The sequence below is a fragment of the Elgaria multicarinata genome, chromosome 19, assembly GCF_023053635.1.
Source record: "Elgaria multicarinata webbii isolate HBS135686 ecotype San Diego chromosome 19, rElgMul1.1.pri, whole genome shotgun sequence".
In the NCBI taxonomy this organism is placed as follows: Eukaryota; Metazoa; Chordata; class Lepidosauria; order Squamata; family Anguidae; genus Elgaria; species Elgaria multicarinata.
In genome coordinates this window covers 7109912-7129644 of record NC_086189.1, presented here as the reverse complement: position 1 = coordinate 7129644, position 19733 = coordinate 7109912, and the positions used below count along the sequence as shown (strand labels likewise).

The following is a 19733-nucleotide window of genomic DNA, read 5'->3' as shown; positions in this document are numbered from 1 at the left end:
ATCAAATTTACAGATGACACAAAATTGGGTGGGATAGCTAATACCCCGAAAGACAGAAACAAACTTCAAAGTGATCTTGATAGGCTGGAGGGCTGGGCTGAAAACAACAGAACAACATTTAATAGGGATAAATGCCAAGTTCTACATCTAGGAAATAGAAACCAAATGCACAGTTACAAGATGGGGGATTCTTGGCTCAGCAGTACTACAAACGAGAAGGATCTTGGAATTGTTGTAGATCGCAAGCTGAATAGGAGCCAACAGTGCGATATGGCTGCAAGAAAGGCAAATGCTATTTTGGGCTGCATTAATAGAAGTATAGCTTCCAAATCGTGTGAGGTACTGGTTCCTCTCTATTCGGCCCTGGTTAGGGCTCATCTTGAGTATTGCGTCCAGTTCTGGGCACCACACTTCAAGAAGGGTACAGGTAAGCTGAAGTGTGTTCAGAGGAGGGCAACCAGGATGATCAGGGGTCTGGAAACAAAGCCCTATGAAGAGAGACTGAAACAGCTGGGCATGTTTAGCCTGGAGAAGAGAAGATTGAGGGGAAGCATGATAGCACTCTTCAAATACTTAAAAGGTTGTCACACAGAGGAAGGCCAGGATCTCTTCTCGATCCTCCCAGAGTGCAGGACACGGAATAACGGGCTCAAGTTACCGGAAGCCAGATTCCAGCTGGACATCAGGAAAAACTTCCTGACTGTTAGAGCAGTACGACAATGGAACCAGTTACCTAGGGAGGTTGTGGGCTCTCCCACACTAGAGGCCTTCAAGAGGCAATTGGACAACCATCTGTCAGGTATGCTTTAGGGTGGATTCCTGCACTGAGCCTTGTAGGCCCCTTCCAACTCTGCTATTCTATGATTCTATGAACCAGTACTCAATGACAATGATAAAAAAAAGACCAGAAATCTTCAATGTTCTCAAGGGACTCTTTTTTCAGAAGAGTCATACAAGGTAAGCCTGGGTAGCAAATGGGATGGATTACAACAAAGGTGAAGATGACCCAAGAGCATCAGAAATGTCTGGTCTTTCATCACTGTCATTGAGTACCGGAACCTAATGGTGTCTTTTGCTAGAGGATTCAAGAGCATTTAGCAAAGAGGAGAAAATCAAGGATGCCAATTAAACCAGCCTTCCCCAAAATGGTGCCCTCTGGATGTGAGGAAAGTTGTGGCCAACACATCTGGAGGGGGAAGATGACAAACCAAAAGGGAACACCATCACGACAATATTAACACAACAACAAAGGTCCCAAAGGTCTTTTGGAAGGAATGGAGCCAGTATCTTCACTGGGTAAATTGACCAGTTGACCTGGTAAATATATTTCAGTCTGAAACTGAGTCTTTGTTTGGTCCTCCTTACACAGCCAGAATTCCCTGAAAGAGGAGGAAAGTTCAGACCGGACGTTCCTAAGACAAGCATGAAGTTGTTCTCGTTGTTAGAAAAATTAAAATAAAGCAGAAACCATGAAGGGGTTGTCTCAGATAATATTTGCAGATGATCTCAAGCCATTCCCCTGCCATTGCACCGTTCATTTTCCACCCAATTCACAGTTGTCTGCATTAAAAAAAAAAAAACCACTGTCCAAGATCATCTCTTGCAAATAATTAATAACGACTATTTCTAAAGCACCTAAAAAACCTAGGTGCTTTTTTAAAAAGCCCCATAAAGTTATTTTCTTCTCACATGTACTTATGTAAGTAATTTGTAGTTCCAAAGGGGGAGGGGAAGAAGCCACTTTTTTAAAATTCTGCTTCATTTCCTGGTCGCTTGGACAAACCTCTAACTCTCCCTAGGTGACTCTTTCGTCAGAAGCCTGCTTGAACATCACTGGAAATACCGGGGCACATTTCCATTCTCAACATTATTCAGGAGAGGGTGGGATTGATCTCGGTACTTCGCAAGGTCCCCGGCCTGGCCTCGCCCGCCTCCCACGCCGCCACTAGTCGTAGTCTATTCTGACTTCTGTGATGGAGTCAAAGGCAGCTTTGTCTACAGCGCCCCGTCCATGCACGGACGTCAAGTGCTTCTTGAGGGCAGATTTGTGCTTGAAGTCCATGTCGCAGCAATGGCACTTGTAAGGCCGGTCCCCGCTGTGGATGTTCAAGTGGTCCTGCAGAGTGCTTTTGGCCGTGAAGGTCTTCAGGCACACCATGCACTGGAACGGGCGGATTCCCATGTGGCCCCGGATATGCCGGTTCAGGTTCTTCTTCTGGGTGAAGGTCTTCCCGCACTGCAAGCAGAGGAACAGCTTGTGCATCTTCAGGTGGCGGAGATAGTTTTCGAGGTGGAGGAACCCTCGCGGGCATTTCGGACACTGGTGCCGCCACGAGTAGCTGGACTCCTCCGGGTTCTGGAAGCCACCCACGGCACTCGCCGCCCCTTCTGGGTTCTCACCGCCGAAGCTCTGGAACGGAGCTCCGGACACTTCCGTCATCCTGCTTTCCACCGTCGAGTTGATCAGAGAGTGCTGCGTTTCGGGGAAATACAAGTTCGTTTTGGAGGAGGTGCAAGGTTGGGAGAACTCCTCGTCTTCCACGCTCGGGGCATTGAGGGAATCCATTCGGAAAATGCAGATTTCGTCATCCTTGTATCCTATCTCGACGGTCGAGATCTCGGGGCTTTTGACCTCCTTCCGTTCCGATATCAAACTCTGCATGGGCGGCTGGCTGTCCCCCTTTTCCTGTTTGACGTGGTCCTCCAAATTCGCAGAGCTGTCTTCAGAAATCTCGATGATTTCGCAGTCTTTATCCGGGCAGCCACCTTTGCGCCGCAGCTCCATGTCGGACGAGTGGCATTTCTCGCCGCGCCCCCCATTGCCTTCCACGGAGGCGTCGATTTCAAGGTACCTGGAGAGGGCCTCGGTGCACTTCTCCACAATGTGTACCATCTGCAGGTAGCTGGCCGCCGTGAGGTATTTCAGCAGCTCCTTCTTCTTCACCTCCAAAGCACCGGTGTAGCACGAGAGGAGCAGCTTCCGGCCCACCTCAGCGCTTTGCAAGATGGTGATCCTCACCTGCTGGGACTGCGTGAGCAGGAACTGGTCCCTCATGAAGGTGGAACAAGCGGCGAAGATTACCTTGTGCCCATGGAACTCGGTGTCATTGATATAGATGGATACATCGCAAAACAGGTTTTGCTGCCTCAAGAGATTCATCTTTTGTAGCACGGCGTCCCCTTGCTGCTCAAACTGGAAATGGAGGACGTCTGAGTCAGCAGCCATCGCCGCGAACCTGTTGGGCAGGGGCTAGGGGAGGGGTGTGTGTGTGTCGAGAAACAGGAAATTAATTCAACAAGCCCCAAACATCAAGCAAAAGAGAATGCCCCCGTCTCCCTTTGATACTTTGCGCAGCTCCAGAAGGAGACTTTCCCTCTCTCTGTTGGAACTATCCCACTCCAGAAGTGGTCCTCTAGAGAAGTTACCAAAGGGGGTGCAAGCTCATTTACGCGTGCCCCCCCTCCTGAGATCATGGCTTCGTTCTTGCAACAGGCTGAAAAGGGGAGAAACCTTGAGCGTTTTCATAGAAAGGTGGGGCATAAATAGTTCCACGTTAGGGATGGAGGTTCACATGACTGAGTGCTCCTCCATAAAAAAATAAAAGCCCTGCAGATAGAAAATCCGCCATCAGGGGAAAAGATTCAGGGCTACTCATCTCCACTGATAAGCTCGTTTTCTACAAGCAGGGAACCTGTCTTGAATGCTTTCCCGGCCCGTCCTTCACCAACCGCCTTTCTTTGGCTCTCTTATCTAACCTGCTTCTACAGATGTTAGCCCAACTGGACTGCCGCCATATGTGCTGTCCCAAATGTGTCCACCTGCAAAGGCAGAACAGCCCTGAGCCCTTTTGTAGCTGTGCGCTAGCAGACGGGGCTTCGGCAGGGGCAACTGCTCTTGCTAGGGTGAGAAAAGCAGCAGTGGAGCAAGGAGGAGAGATTCCACCTTATCCTGTTAACGGTTTCAGAGGTGACAGTCTCACCTCTTTTTGGTCCTGGGATTTAACCTGCTTTGGTAAATGTTAGATTCTGTTTTATATTGTATTTTCAAGGTTTTAATCTTCTGCAAACTGCCCAGAGAGCTTTGGCGATTGGGTGGCATAGAAATAAATAAACAAGCCACCACCACCATTTCTTTCCTGCTGTCTCTCTAGAAGCCGTAAGAAGCTGCCAGCTGAACCTACCTTCCCCTCTCCACACCGCTTGCCTGAAGTCCTTGATGCCCGGCCTGGCCTCGCTCTCGGGGTGCTGCGATCGGCGGGGGCCCCAGCGCAGTCCTTTCACCAGCCACGGGTGCAGCTGGCTCATCCCCAGAAATAAACTTCCGGAGCCCCTCCAAGCATCACCTTTTCGCCCACTTAACCCGGAAACACATCAGCAGACAGACTCCCCACTACCAGCACCAGTTCCCAAAATGCATGCATCCTGTTCCTCATTGGCTGCTTCTGCAACTTTCCCCAACCAATGGGGAGACAAGGGAGGAATGACAACACACGCACACACGCACGCACAGCGAGCATCCCAAAGGTGCTTGGGCTGACATGAAAGAGAAGCCATGCCTTGCAGATGTGGCTGGGAAGACGACGAGATCCAGTCTTGCAATCCAGCGATGATTCCTTCTCCCCAAATTGGCCACAAAACGACGGCTCTCGCTAAAGAAAGCAGCATCTTTCGAATTCCATTTGCTCAGCAGGAATGAAAAGCACTCTGCACATGTACAGATGTGTGCTTGCTGATTAGGATTCAACGTTGTCCAGGAGCCTGGCGCTGAATGGACCTCGCGTGGTGTGGATGGCAACGATGATGGTGAATTTAATACTCCACCCTCAGCATATGTGGCAGCTGGCAGAATCTTCGGTGGAGGCTTTCGGGTTTTAAGCTGACCTGTGTGGTTTTAAATCAGTGGGCACCATGTATTCCTTTTCTATGGATGTGCTTTTAATGGATTCATTTTTATGTTGTAATTCTGTATTTTATTCTTGCTAGCTGCCTCGAGCAATATTTTTTAGTGGAAAGGCAGGGCATGCATTTAATACATAGGCAGGTTCCCTGCCTGCAAGGTGCTTACAATTTAAAGCTGAGAAAATTTCGATGCCGTTGATTTCTGCACCTGAAGAACACAACCGGATCCGACGAACTTGACTCCCAACTCTATCCTGTTTGTAACGGCACCTCCCCAGGTGCTGCTTGGAAGTCTGGAAGCAGGACATGGAAGGATGCCATCTCTTCCTGTTTGCCCTCCAGCATCCGGCATCCAAAGACAAGCGGGTTGCTTCTAGCCATGGAGGTTCAAATAGCTTCAAATGACTGTCCATAGATATCTCCCCCTCCTCAAACCTTCCCCTAATGCTCTAAGCCATCTTCACCTGTGGCAGAGAATTCTGAAATTATGTGCTGTGCAAAGACTTCCTTCTTGTTTATTACATTTTTATACCGCCCAATAGCCGAAGCTCCCTGGGCGGTTCTTGTCTTGTGACCACATGTTCTAGTGTTGGACTCCCACCACCCACAGGCTGGCTGGGGATAATGGGAACTGTAGTGCAACACATCGGGGATGGGGGACCGGACACCAGGTTGGGGAAGGATGAGCTAATGGCAGAGAGGAGAAAAGAACCCTATCCAGGACGTGGCTTTTTTTGTACCGCCCTGATTGGTGTAATTGACTGATTTCCTTCACTGATTTCCTTTAGATGGCTGGTAGAAACCCTTCTATACAGTCATGCTTTAGATGGACTGTAACTTTGGGCAGGCTTTCAAATATATTCCTGTAAGCTGCTGTTTATTGGAAGGGAGGGCTTATTTCTGAGTGTGGAGTGTATTGTGGTGTGTTTCCTGGGTTGTGTTTTTATCGATTTATATAGGTGGGGGCTTTTGTTTTAGTTTTTATGTAAGCTGCCTTCCACATTTACATTGGAGAAAAAGACAGGGTATAAATCTTTCAATGCATTATTGAAGAAGACAGATGGAAAGAAGGTAGATTGGAGGGTTTGCGTTTTTGGTTTTTATGCATTTGTGGTTAGCAATTTCTGAATCAACGGGTTCTAGAATAAATGCAATACATCTACTAAGAACTGGACAATGTATGGAACTAAAATATGAAGATGAGGTGGAGTGCTGTAGCTGGAGAGATCCCTAAATGTCTTCTCCTCTACTCCAGTTGTGGGGAAATTTTAGGCTTGCGTTATCTACTCTTCTACTAGAACCTTCAGCTAGGTGCAAAATAGTGGCTCAGGTGGGCAGATGTCCCCAGTATCCGAGGCAGTAAGCCTGTGTGCACCAACTGCTGGGGAACATGGGTGGGAGGTTGCTGTTGCACCATGTCCTGCTGTGTGGGGCCCTGGTCTACAGCTGGTTGGGTGAACAGAGTGCTGGACTAGATAGACCCTCAGTCTGATCCAGCATGACACTTATGTTCTTATAAGAACAGCCCAGGAATTTGTGACCAGTATCAGAACCAAACTGACAGGTTTGAATCCACTCCTGGTTTTCTGCCAAATGTTCTTTTTCCAGAGATCTTAATTTAAGAGCAGGGATGGGTGGGGGGAGCTTTTTAGTTGTTGCTACTGCTAGGCAATTGGGAGGAGAATTTGGCTGATCTATGGCAAATCAGCCAGAAATGTAACAGTAGATCTGGACTGACGTTCTGCCCACATCTACTCCACCGTAATAGCACTTAGCATTTATATACCCCTAGAGCACTCTGCAGACATTATCTTAGAAATCTTTACAACAACAACCCTTTAAGGTAGTCTAGCATTATTTCTGTATTACAGACAGGCTGAGCCTGAGAAAGAGGGGTTTGGCTAGTGAATCTGTGGCTAGGATGCAATTCAAAGGGCAAGTTGTACTCCAAAACACATCGGCTTTGTCACTCCACCATATCTTTGTGGCATTCTACCTCTCAAGCTGCCGGCCCTTGCCAGAAGCTTGCGACAGTCATGAGTCACACAAAAGGTTTTACGTCGGAAGGTGGTGCAATCGTTTTATTTTGATGACTCAGTACACACACAACAGTGAGTGGTCTTTTTGGCAGCCATGGGTACAAGAGCACATTCACAGATTGGGGAAAAAAATAGGGCTTGTTCTCACCGAAGGGACAATCACAAAGCTTTTGACATGAGCCAGATTCGTGTGTTTGTAACATTTATATCCCACCTTCCCTTGGAGGAGCCCGGGGCGTGGCACGTGAGCCTCCCCCTCCATTTTATCCTCACAACAAACCTGTGAGGTAGATTAGTCCAAGAGTTGGCGACTGGCCCAAAGTCACCCAGTCCCAGGGAGCTTTGTGGCTGAGCGGGGATTAGAACCTGGGTCTCCCGAGTCCCACTCTGATGGGCCTCCTCCCATGATGAATCCTTTTAACGGCTGTCACCCCAGCTTCATCTCCATCCACTCTTTCACAACAGCTCCTTGCTGTGAAGTCACTTCATCCTACAGTGTTATAATAAAGTTCATCCTTCCCCCCACCTGGTTGCCCTCCAGGTGTAGCTCAGCACACCTGGAGGGCAGCCAGGAGTGGGAGAAGGATGATATAGATTCAGGTCAGCAACTAGTTTTCTTCCGCATGGACACTTTTGAGGATTTGACCTGCCGCAGCTGGCTGGCTTAAGTCTTTGATGCCCCCACCTGGTCAATTACTGCTCCTTCCTCCATCCTGTCTCAAGGCAGAGAGAGAAGAATGAAGATGAACAAGCAAGAAGAGGAGAATGGGGAATGAAATGCAGCATACATGTGGCAGAGGGCCTCCTTCTGAGCAGGCTTGCCCTACCTGGAGCCCTTCAGGTGTTTTGGATTCCAGCACGGGCCATAGTCCGAAATGCTGCGAATGGCGGAGGCCGGCGGCTCTGATTTCGATGGGGCCGTGGATCCGTTCTGGGTTTGAGTCAGAAGCAGCCAGAACTCTAAAGGAGCTATCTGAGGTTCTGAACCTGTTTTGGTTCAGCACTTTTGAGTAGCTCCTTAAGAGTTCTGGCCAGTTCAGATTGAAACCGCCCCCACTGGAATTGGAACCAACGGCCCCCGCTGGCTGGACGTTGTAGTTCAAAACCTCCGGAGGACACCAGGTAGGAGGAAAGATGATCCTGAGTGCCTCTTTCCTCTTTTTCTGTGTCTCCTGGCACGTGGGTGGGAGTGGGCCGGGTCTGCAGGGCAGAAGCTGTCAACCGCCTTCGTATGATATGAAGATTTATGCCTCTCGTAAACGTCTCCCCACTTTTAATCTCACAACCACCCTGTGAGGTAGGTTAGGCTGAGAGGGGAGAAGCTGGGCCCAAATCATTTCAAAATGCCTGAAGTTTGAGCCTGGATGGCATAAAGAACTCGCTGCCTTTATGAAATGGGGGAGCTTTCATGGGAGAAGTGGGCAGCACTGGCCCCCAGCTCAAGATCTGAAAGCCGGGCCTCCGACTAGAAACATCGGAACACAGGAAGCCGCCTCATACCGAGACTGACTCTTGGTCCATCCAGCCCAGTATTGTCAACACTGACCGGCAGCAGCAGCTCTCCAGGGTTTCAGGTGAGATTCTTTTCTTCGCCCTACTAGGAGAAGCTGGGGATCCAACCCGGGACCTTCTGCACGCCGAGCATGTGCTCTATCACACCGAACTCCCTGCGTGTCTAAGAGTTCAGTTTCGGAGCAAAACGAGTTTCGGAAGGCTGCCAAGAACAGCAGCGACACTTTGGTTAGGAAAATCTGTCTCCGGTTTTCAGGAGAGCTCCGTCGCGGGGGATGTTGTGGGCAGCAGGATTGTCTGGACCATGGAAAACAGGGCGTGGGTCGAGAGAGCACTTCCCGGCAAGCGAGAGAAGAGCATCCCCGTCCCGTTTTCTGCTTTGAGTTCCCTCCCATAGCCCAGGAGAAGGCAACGGTCGTATCCAAGCTGCAGAGGACCACTGAGCCCGTGTCGGTCTGGTCATACCCAGAGATCCCCGCGCTGGCATACTGGCATGAAGCGGAGCCGGAGGGGGGATGACACACACCAACGCCAGACTGTAATTCACAATAAACATCCAACTGTTATTTGACTGCTCAAGAGTTCCTTCCTGCACATGCGTAATCCGAAAGGCTAGATTGCTCACTGCCTTTTAAGAGCTCTGCTGTGCTGGGCGGGGACGGGGGACACACACGGTAAGCTTCCCCTGCTCCTGTGATGCCTGCCCCATCCAACCCATCCCCTTGCCAGATTACGTCTCGCGATTCCTTAAGTGCCCACAGGATTCGAAGCACCGTACACAATACAGGGGAGACAACCAACGTTAGGGGAGGGGAAAGGTCAAGGACCAAGAAGAAGCGACATCAGGGAAGGGGAGACGCAGGTGAGGACGAAGGAACAGGTGAAGGCGAGGCACCGGCGGTTCAAGAAATGAGTCCAGAAGACACACATGGAGGGAGAGAGGGAGGCCGGCTGCTGGACAGAAAAGTGGAGGCTGTCTACAGGAGAATGGGCAGAGATGAGGTGAGAGAAACAAGACAAGAGGAACACGCAGCTTTCACCTTTCTAGTCTAAGCGCACCGTTTCCACAAAGCCTGGAGGGAGAGGGGTGACGAGAAAGCAGCCTGAGCAGGAACATAAGAGGAGAGTGCCACGTTCCACGTATCTATCAAGGGGAAGAGGCAGCTCAGCCACTGTGCCGGACAAACCGGCACGAATATACAAAGCTGCCTTTATATCAGCCTTCCTCAACCTGGGGCGCTCCAGATGTGTTGGACTACAACTCCCAGAATGCCCCAGGCTGGGGCATTCTGGGAGATGCAGTCCAACACATCTGGAGTGCCCCAGGTTGAGGAAGGCTGCTTTATATGGAGTCAGGCCCTCGGTGTGACTAGCCCAGTATTGTCAACACTGACTGGCAGCAGCGGCTCTCCAGGGTTTCAGGCAGGAGTTTTAACGGGCCTCCCTGGAACTGCCGGGGATCGAACCTGAGACCTTCTGCATGCAAAGCAGGGGCTCTACCACTGAGCTACGGCCCATGCCCATTCTCCTCCTCCTCCAACAGCCGGCCATCACACATTTCTATCAGGAGAGGGACCTCGCTCGCAAAGGGTCAAACAGGATTTGAGTCGATGCCATTTTAGGCTAAAAACAGAAGGGAAGTACCCGATGGTTTTAACGAACAATATAATTTTTTTTTTAAAAAAAAATCCCAGACGGACTACCAAATATCAAGAGCTTACATTTATCCAGTGCTTTTTCTTTCTTTCTTTCAAGAACTCAGTTTAGTGTTTTTTTAGCTCAAAAAGTCACCCGTGACGGGGCGCAGCTGATCCGTACACTGGCCCACAAGGAGCCCATGAGACACACCAACCAGCCTTTGAAAAAGGGCTTTAGCCAGTGCCGCCTCTCCAAATACCGGCGGGGGCAGGCCTGGAGCCACGGTGTTCTTTTCACAATGGAAACAAAGATGCCTGGAGTCCTCTAAGGCGCCACGTCCCTCTAGGACAGGAGTCGAAGACTTGCTACATTTTGGGGGTTCAGCCCTCGCCGCTCGTTCAGTAGAGCTTGAGGGGCTGGTGCCCGAGTCGAAGTCCAAAGCGGCTCTTTGACGGCTCTCCGTGCTCCGATGCTGGTGAACTGCCGCTTCAATTCCCACAGGCGCTTTCGCTCCGTAAACTGAGCACCGCCTGCACCAGCTTCCCGGCATCCAGCACCTGGCTGGGGTCGGCCGGCGGGCCGCTTTTCGAGTCCGTCCCTGAGCTGCAGCTGAAGGAATCGAAGTCCACCGCGATGTCCTGGACGTTCCTCTCGTTGGCGTTGTCGAAGCTGTTTTTGCCGTGGAGCTGCTTGAGGTGCTTCCGCAGGACCGGCTTGTGCGCGAAGACCATGTCGCAGTAGTTGCACTTGTGGGGCTTATCCCCGCTGTGCAGGTTGAGGTGGTCCTGCAAGGAGCACTTCTGCGAAAAGGTCTTCCCGCAGATCTTGCACTGGAAGGGCTTGATCCCCGCGTGCACCCGCATGTGCCGGTGGAGGTTGCCCTTCTGCGTGAAGGTCTTGCCGCACAGCAGGCACATAAAGAGCTTGTGCATCTTCAGGTGGTTGGCGTAGTTCTCCAGGTGCCGGAAGACGCGGGTGCACTTGGGGCACTGGTGGTGCCACTGCAGGCCCTTGTCCGCCCCCCGGCTGCTGGGGCTAAACAGGTCTTTGGAAGCCATGATGAGGCCGTCGCCCCCCGTGTAAGAGAGGGCGTAGTTGTGGAGTTGGCTCTGCTCCACGTCCCCCACCCGGTTCTCCACCGTGGAATTGATCAGGGAGTGCTGGGGCTCCGACGAATGGAGGGTGCTTTGCTGCCCCGAGGAAATGAACTGGCTCTGGTCCTTTTTGCTCCTGACCTCTGACACCTCCCCGATGGACTCCACTTTCACGATTTGGATGTCGCTGTCCTCCATGTCCAAGCTGTCTTCAGAGGGCTGGAGGCAAGGGGAGCCAGGCTGCAAGGAGTCCTCCTCCTCCTCCTCGTCTTCCTCCTCCTCCTCCTCCTGCCCGGCCCCCGGGGGCTCCTTGGGTTCTGAAGAGTGAGTCTGCTGCTCCTCCTGCCCTTTGTTTTCCATCTGCTGTTTCGGCTTGATGAACTTCCACAGGGCCTGCGTGCAGCGCTCGACGATGTGGCTCATTTGGAGAAAGCTCGCTGCCGTCAAGTAGTTCACCAGCTCCATCTCGGGAAACTCCAGGACACCGCTGTAGCAGGACAGAAGCAGCTGCCGCCCGACTTCCGAGCTCTGCAGGATGGAGATTTTCACTTCCCTGGAGTCGTTCAGTAGGAACTGGTCCCTCAAGAAGGGCGAGCCGGCAGCAAAGACGATCTTGTGGCCGGGCACCTCCAGGTCGTCGATGCGGACTGTGACATCGCAGAACTTGTTTTCTTCCCTCAGCTTGTCCATTTTCTGCAGCATCGAGTCGCCGTAGTTGTCAAACTGGAAGTGGAGGCTGTCTGTTCCCTCAGTCATGTTGAAAATCTGGAGGGTGCATGTGGACGGAGAAAGTGAGTTACACGAACCAAAGTAATTTCAAGATCATGCCAACGTCAAAATAAACAAGTCTTAAGAGATGGGGAAAACAACAGAAATCTAAAACCCTAATCTGAGATCTGCCGTCCCCTCCCCGTTTCGTTCTCTGTAAAAAATTTCACATAATCCCCAAGGATTTTTCCTTCTCGCCCTCTTTGCTTGCTTGCCCCAAACCCAATCTTGCTGAGAGAACTAACGGAAGTGGTGTGCAAAGCATGACATTACACCCTCGGAAGCACTTCAGAAATCAGGCAATTTACAGAGCAACCCTGAAGGTGACATTACTACATTCCAGGGAACTTACGCTCAGGTGAGTGTTCATAGGTCTGCAGTCTTGTAGATCCAAAGCAAGTAAATAGGCTTAAATCATACGTTTTTCAAGTGACAACACCAGTTTGGACACTTCATCTCAGTAGGGCCTTCTCCATGAGAAGGGAACTGGTGCTGAGACTCAGTAGCTCCCCTCAGGCCATCTCATAAACTCATGCCAGAGCTGAGGTATGAATTGGGTACTTCTCAACTTGTACTCCTGGGACACACCTTCTCCCAGCCATTCTTCACACAATGCACCATAATAAACCAATGGAATTCACTGCCGCACAAGGTTATACTGGTTAAGGTCAGGGGTGGACAAAAGGTAGATCTCCAGATGTTTTGGACAACTCCCAGAAGCACTTGCCAGCATGGCCAGTGGTCAGGAATGCTGAGAACTGAACTCCAAAACATCTGGAGATCTACTTTCTGCATGTTTCGGCCGGTTTAGATCACTTAAATATGCACACACCCAAAAAAGGATGTGAGAACCCATGGCAGAGAGGGAGGAGGCCTATCAATCACTGTTAATCATGCTTGCTCAATGGACCCTCCATGCTCAAAGGCAGTCCACCGGGGGCAAACAATGGGGGGAATGACATCACCTTCACGCCCAGCTTGTGAACTTTCTGGCTGGGGGCGGTAAGATGAAGAGTCCTGTTGGATCAGACAAAGGGTCCATGGTGCATTCTCTTCCCAGCAGCAGGCACCAAGGAGGGGAGGGGAGGCTGACCCAGTGGAGACCTGTGCCCCACTTGTGGGGTTCACAGCAGCATCCGGCTTGACTGCTACGGGAAGCGGCCACTGGGCTGGATGGACCCACGTTAGTCTGATGCAGCAGGGCTCTTCTTACCAGACATCCCTGCTTCTCCAGCTGCCGGTACCACTTCGTACTCCTCAGAGACACACTTGTGTCACTGCGGGGAGCTGTAAATTCTGCCCTCACACCTCTCAGGAGAGGCGCCTTCCCCGGTGAATCTGCTCTAACTATGGTGGAAAAAGCAAACCCACCCCACCCCCGCTTTGGCTGAGCCTCCCACATCTGGACCTAACCGCGTCCACTTCCTAAGAGCCGTTGAGAACACACGCTAAGGGCTGAGGTGTAGGAGTGTGTGTGCGCGTGCGGGGTGTGGATGGGTGTGGATGGGAGGGCTGTTAAGAAAGATAAAGGGGTGGGTGGACCTCCAGCAGGTAAGCCCCCTCCCCTCTCTCTCCAGCCCTGCCCCGTAAGCTCCTTCCTCACTCTCCCCCCCTCGCGAGAGCCTTCTTTTCTTTCTCGTCCTCTTCCTGGTAAGTCCCTTCTCCATTCCCCCCCCTACGGAATAACTTTTCTCTTCCCTTCTCTCCTCCCCCCCACAAGACCCTCTCCTCCCCGCCCCCAGGAAGATCTCCTTTCTCTCTCTTCAACCCCACTGCCTTGTAAGCACCCCTCCTCCCCTACCATGTAAGCCCCCTCCTCCCCCCTAAGCATTATAAGCCCCCCTCGTCCCCCCTAAGCATTGTAAGCCCCCTCCTCCCCCCTAAGCATTGTAAGCCCCCCTCCTCCCCCAGCATTGTAAGCCCCCCTCCTCCCCCCAGCATTGTAAGCCCCTCCTCCCCCCTCAGCATTGTAAGCCCCCTCCTCCCCCCCAGCATTGTAAGCCCCCTCCTCCCCCCTCAGCATTGTAAGCCCCCTCTTCTCCCCTCCGCCACGGTGATAAAGGAGGGCTGAGGGACCCACAGAACGGGGAAAGTGAGGAGGGTGGGCGCTGGGCCACGTGTGTGTGTGGGGGGGCGCGCTCACCTCCTCTCCGCCTCCCCCAGGCGCTGCAGTTTCGGGGTCGGCCCGGGGGGAGGAGGAGGAGAAGCCCGAGCGACGGCTGGCCCAGGGACAGCAGCAGCAGCGCCGCCACCGGAAGCAGCTTCCCCTCCACTTCCGGCGCCGCTTCGTTCCTTTTTCTTTTTCGGACAGGAGGAGCAGGTTGCTAAGGGAGAGCGGAAGTGTCGCAACCGGAAGCGGAAGCCTCGCGATCGGAAGTGGTTCGCGCCCGCTTCCGGCCGGGGCCCCTGTCACGTGACGGGGGTCGGGCTCTGAGGAGAAAGAGGGATTGAGAGGAGGGGAGAGTGGGGCGGCCTGACTGAGGCCCGGCAGCGGCGGCTGCTCCTCCTGCGGAGGGCGGAGGACGGAGCCGGGGGAAGAGGCGCCGGCCTGCATGAGGGTAAGGCCGGCTCGGTCCGCCCAGCAGGAGGCTCGGCCCGCCCACACCCGCCCCGAGTGGAGACCTGAGGGGAGCCGGGGCAGCCGGGGGGGGGGGTTCCTGAGGCGGCGGAGAAGGGGGTCGCTGAGGGGCGTCGAGCCTGAGAGGAAACGGTGGGGAGAGGGGTCGTCACGGCGGTCGTGGCCTTCCTCTGCCCCTCTTACTAGCGATATGTGGTGTTGCTGCTGTAGTGGTGCTTTACGTCTCCCATACACACACACACACACGCACCCACCCGTCCACATACACCCACCCACCCACCCATGCACACACACACACACACCCGTACACATACACCCACCCACCCACCCATGCACACACACGCACCCACCCGTACACATACACCCACCCACCCACCCATGCACACACACACACACACCCGTACACATACACCCACCCACCCACCCATGCACACACACGCACCCACCCGTACACATACACACACCCACCCACCCATGCACACCCACCCACCCACCCGTACACATACACCCACCCACCCACCCACCCATGCACACACACGCACCCACCCGTACACATACACCCACCCACCCACCCATGCACACACACACACACACCCGTACACATACACCCAAGCACACACACACACCCCTCCCCTGGAGCTGCGTTTTTTTTTAGGGGTGGGGGAGTTGGTGGTGGTGGTAATGGATCCTTTGTGGAAATTAATTCTGAGAGGAAATAGGGAAGATGATAATAAAAATAGGAATAATAATAATAATAATAATGGCTATTAATCTTTGTAAACTGTCCAAAGAGATTTGGCTATGGGGTGGTATAGAAATGTAATTAATCAATAAATAATAATTTATTGATGGTTATGGTGATAATAATAGGTATTTAATCTCTGCAAACTGCCCAGAGAGCTTTGCCTCTGGGGTGTTATAGAAATGTAATAAATAATAATAATTTATTGAGAATAATAATAATAATGGGTATTAATCTTTGTAAACCGCCCAGAGAGCTTCGACTATGAGGGGGTATAGAAACGTAATAATTAATCGTCATAATAATTTATTCAGAATAATAATAATTTTTGCAAAGCACCCAGAGAGCTTTAGCTTTGAGGTGGCATAGAAATGTAATAAAATTAATAATATTTTTATTTATTACATTCATATCCTGCCTCCCCTCCTCTTGTAAGGCACTTGAGGTGGCTTACGTGGTCCTCTTCTCATTTTTTCCTCCTCACAACAGCCCTGTGAGGTAGGTTAGGCTGAGGGTTGGCAACTGGCCCAAAACCACCCTGTGAGCTTCATGGCTGAGTGGGGACTAAAACCTGGGGATAAAATCCAACACAAGTTCTATGTAGAGTAGACCCACTGGAATGAATGGGTCTTAAGTTAATATTACATTTCTAGCCCAAGTTTTCCTCCAAGGAACCCAAGGTGGCTTACATGAGCCTCTTCCTCCTCTCCATTTTATTCTCACAACAACCCTGCAAGTCAGGGACTAGCACAAAGTCGCCCAGTGAGCTTCATGGCTGAATGGGGACTCAAACCCAGATCTCCCAGGACCCAGTCCAAGAATCTACAGCCACACTATAAAGATTATTATTATTATTTGTTTGTTTGTTTGTTTTTAGTAATACTGATGATAAATTGTGGTGTTGTGCTTATTTATTCCCCACCTACTCCCTTCTTGAATCTGCTTTTTGTTACATTTTGCCTGATGAGATCTAGAGATCTCCAAAGCTTGCACACATTTTTGGTGACCTTTTGATTAGCCTCATAACAGTCTGACACTAAAGTGAATTTTGGATTTTTTCATATAGACAACATGGCTATCTTTGTTTTTATTTGCTACTCTTATTAGTATTAATGATAGCATTATTACAGTACTTATTCTTGTCACTAGTAATGCTGATAAATTAACATTATTAGTTACATTGTATTTGCCTCTTATTCGTATTCATCCTTCCCCAACCTGGTGCCCTCCAGATATGTTGGACTACAACACCCATCACTGCCAGCCAGCATGGCCAATAATGATGGCTGTTACCATCCAACACATCTGGAGGGCACCAAGTTGTGAGAAGGCCGCTGTTATTCATAATACCAATTATATAGATGGTGTGGGCAGTCCAGTGCCTTCTGGATGCTTTGGACTAAAACTCCCACTATCTTTGACCAGTCACCTTATTGGCTAATGGAAGTTGTAGTCCAAAGCATCAGGCGGGCACCAGGTTATGTTGTTAATGAAAGTAACGGTGATATTCATTGTATTATTAAATGAGTACTTTACTGTTGCTGTTAATAATAATGAGCTGCTTCCAGACTGAGCTGAATTTTGTTCCCATTGAAATCATTGGGATTTCACTTAGTCATTCTGAACTTGTCCTGTGGGTTTCAATAAGAGCGAAGAGCGGCCAGCCTAATCTGGACAGCCCAATATAGTTATCTGATTTCTGTCCCACTTTTCTATCATGAAGGTCCCCCCAAGGTAGATTACATTAAAATTAAGTAATGCACAGTTGCACAGGGGATTCTTTCTTCACCATGCTGGCTGGGAATGATGGCGGTTGCAGTCCAACACATATGGAGGGCACCAGCTTGGGGAAGGCTGGGTTGGAGCATTGTACTAGGATTGGAGAGAAACCCCCCCCCCGGATCAAATGGCCAATGAAGCTCAGTGGGTGGTCCTGGGCAAGTCAGTCTCTCTCAATCTGACCCACTTCACAGGGTTGTTGTGAGGATAAAATTGGGTGGGGAGAGAGGGCCGTGTATGCTCCCTTGAAGTTCCTTGAGGAGAGGCAGGATCTAAACGTAACAAGTGAATAAATAAATAATAGGTTTATTTGTTGTGATAGTTACTATTATTGACAACAATAATAAAATATTGTTTTATTAATAGTAGGAATGATAAAGTACTTACTGTGTTATTAGCAGTAGTAATGAAGGAGTTACTGTATCTCAATTTTTCCACTAAAAAAAAAAGTCTGAGGCATGTGCAGTGAAACTGCCAGGGAGACAACTGCTGCCTTCATTACTGTGGTTAACAAGAGAATAGAATCATAGAATAGTTGAGTTGGAAGCGGCCTCTAAGGCCATCAGATCCAACCTCCCCCCAATGCAGGAATCCACCCTAAAGCATCCCTGGCAGATGGTTGTCCAGCTGCCTCTTGAAGGCCTCTATTGTGGGAGAGCCCACAACCTCCCTAGGTAACTGGTTCCATTGTCATACTTCACTAACAGTCAGGAAGTGTTTCCTGATGTCCAGCTGGAATACTTTATTATCATTATCCATAATAATAATTATCACAACTAAATGTATTATTTATTCATTCATTAAATTTTGTCACAGGAAGTGTTTAAGAGTCCATGTAGCATATTTTAAGTGTAGCATTCTTCATTCACTTTGCATACTTGTCATGGTAGGGAAAGGCCATGGTGGTAGAGCCCTAACTTTGCAGGCAGAAGATCCCATGTTTGATCCTTGGCATCTCCAAATAGGGCTAATAAGGAATCCTCCTGAAACCCTGGCATTGCTGCCAGTCAATGTTGACAATACAGGGCCAGATGGACCAGGGGTCTGACTCGGTATATAGCAGCTCCATGTGTTCCTATGTTCGTAGTCTTGTCGTCAGAATCAGCTCCCTGTGAGTAGCCACGCGTGTCGACAAAAGAAACACTCCAGTGCTGGTTTGAAAGAAACTTGACTTAAGGAATGAGTAACATTCCATCCTAGGGTAGGATGGCTCAGTTCAGCCATGTGGTCAGCAACCTGTGAGGCAGGGAACAACAAGAAGAAGGAAGGAGAGGGGAGGAGACAGGAAAGGGTAAAACAAACATCCCAGCAATTCCCTCCTACCTTGTTCAGGTACACATTAACTCTTTAGCTCCAGGTTCAGTGACCTGTAGCCTGAGTTCTGCTAACATGTAGAACAGCCCTGTGAGGTAGGGTGGCTTTATTAGCCCCCCAGTAGAAGTGTGTGTTGGTGCTGAGGGCAAGGACTGAAGGTAGAATAGCTTCCATAAGAGCACCTGGTGAGGCCACATCTGAGGTCTGAACCATTGCTTTGTGATGATCTTGTGGTATCCACAAGATCATCATGAGAAAAGCCCTCTGTAAGTGTTGTTATATTTTCATATAAAGATGGAATGTCCCAAGAACACCTAGTGAATTGAGATTAAGAGTTAGAATCATAGAATAGTAGAGTTGGAAGGGGACTACAAGGCCATCGAGTCCAACCCCCTGCACATTGCAGTTAGGAACATAGGAAGCTGTGTTGTACTGAGATATCATCTAGCCCAGTATTGGCAACACTGGCTGGCAGCAGGGTTCAGGCAGGATTCTTTCTTAGCCCTTCCTGGAGAAGCTGGGTGTTGAACCTGGGACCTTCTGCATGCAAAGCAAAAGCCACAGAGCTGTGGTCATTCCTAGACTTAGCCATGGGGCCTCCCAGTGCTCCCCATCTTAACGGGAGCGTTGAAGGTGGGATGGTTTGATCTCTGGCAGTAGGAGTCTCTCAGAGATGTGTCATTTGCTTGGGGAAGGTCGATTGGAAAAGTATAGGGCTTGGAGAAGAGCTTTTGGAGTTTTCTTTCATGGGAGAAGTTCAAAAGGTAGTTCGTTACCTACTGAAGTGATCTGATGTAGCCGTTCATAGAGGTTGGTGGGGGATGCTATATTCCACTTCTCTCCCCCATTCCACGACAGCTATGAGGGGATCTGTAGGAAAATGATCTAAAGGAGTTTTAGAGTTTAACCACTTTGAGGGACAGAAACCCTTGATGGTAACCAGGCTTATGGGAAGAAGAATTCATGTTAATTTTTGCAGAGTAGCTTTCTCCAGTCTGGGGCTCTCCAGATGTGTTGGGCTACAATTCCCAGAATTGTAGTCCAACACACCTGGAGGGCTCCAGGGTGGAGAAGGCTGCTTCTGTGGTGGAAAACAAAGCAAAACAACAGCTTGCATGTATTTGTTTCAGGGAATTGGCAGTTTGCCTCAGGACATCAGATTCATGGCACAAGAATCCAAGGGTCTTTATGTACGAGGGGGAGTGGGAAAGCTTCAAGCGTCTGGGCACCATTGGATGTCATGGATGCCAAGACGTTATCTCTCCGCACAGCGTGGGGTGGAAGCTCAACCCTCGTCACAAAGTTGGTGCTGACGTCAGAATCTGCAGGAAAGCAGGTGGAGGGGTGGGGGCAAGAGCAGGGCATAATAA

The 19733-nt window shown here is 50.3% G+C and overlaps 3 protein-coding genes across 4 annotated transcripts in view; 1 reads left to right on the top strand and 2 right to left on the bottom strand.

The window, feature by feature from the left end:
- Window positions 1-1450: 1450 nt before the first annotated feature.
- ZBTB6 (zinc finger and BTB domain containing 6) lies at window positions 1451-4349 on the bottom strand. The gene is made up of 2 exons (XM_063144757.1): window positions 4182-4349; window positions 1451-3250 (listed from the first exon to the last, which is right to left on the bottom strand). The coding sequence occupies exon 2, from the start codon at window positions 3224-3226 to the stop codon at window positions 1946-1948; it is 1281 nt and encodes a 426-aa protein (XP_063000827.1). The 5' UTR covers window positions 3227-3250; window positions 4182-4349; the 3' UTR covers window positions 1451-1945.
- A 5748-nt stretch (window positions 4350-10097) lies between these two features.
- Window positions 10098-14212, bottom strand: ZBTB26 (zinc finger and BTB domain containing 26). 2 transcript variants are annotated; one of them, XM_063144908.1, is made up of 2 exons: window positions 14094-14212; window positions 10098-11947 (listed from the first exon to the last, which is right to left on the bottom strand). In XM_063144908.1, the coding sequence occupies exon 2, from the start codon at window positions 11936-11938 to the stop codon at window positions 10577-10579; it is 1362 nt and encodes a 453-aa protein (XP_063000978.1). In that variant the 5' UTR covers window positions 11939-11947; window positions 14094-14212; the 3' UTR covers window positions 10098-10576. The 2 variants fall into 2 exon arrangements, with proteins under 2 accessions (XP_063000978.1, XP_063000977.1); XM_063144907.1 differs by lacking the exon at window positions 14094-14212 and adding an exon at window positions 12303-13502.
- A 193-nt stretch (window positions 14213-14405) lies between these two features.
- Window positions 14406-19733, top strand: part of RABGAP1 (RAB GTPase activating protein 1) — a 94431-nt gene continuing 89103 nt past the window's right edge. Inside the window, exon 1 of the mRNA XM_063144894.1 lies at window positions 14406-14508. The gene's annotated coding sequence lies outside the window, so the exon portion shown is untranslated. The remainder of the gene's footprint in view (window positions 14509-19733) is intronic.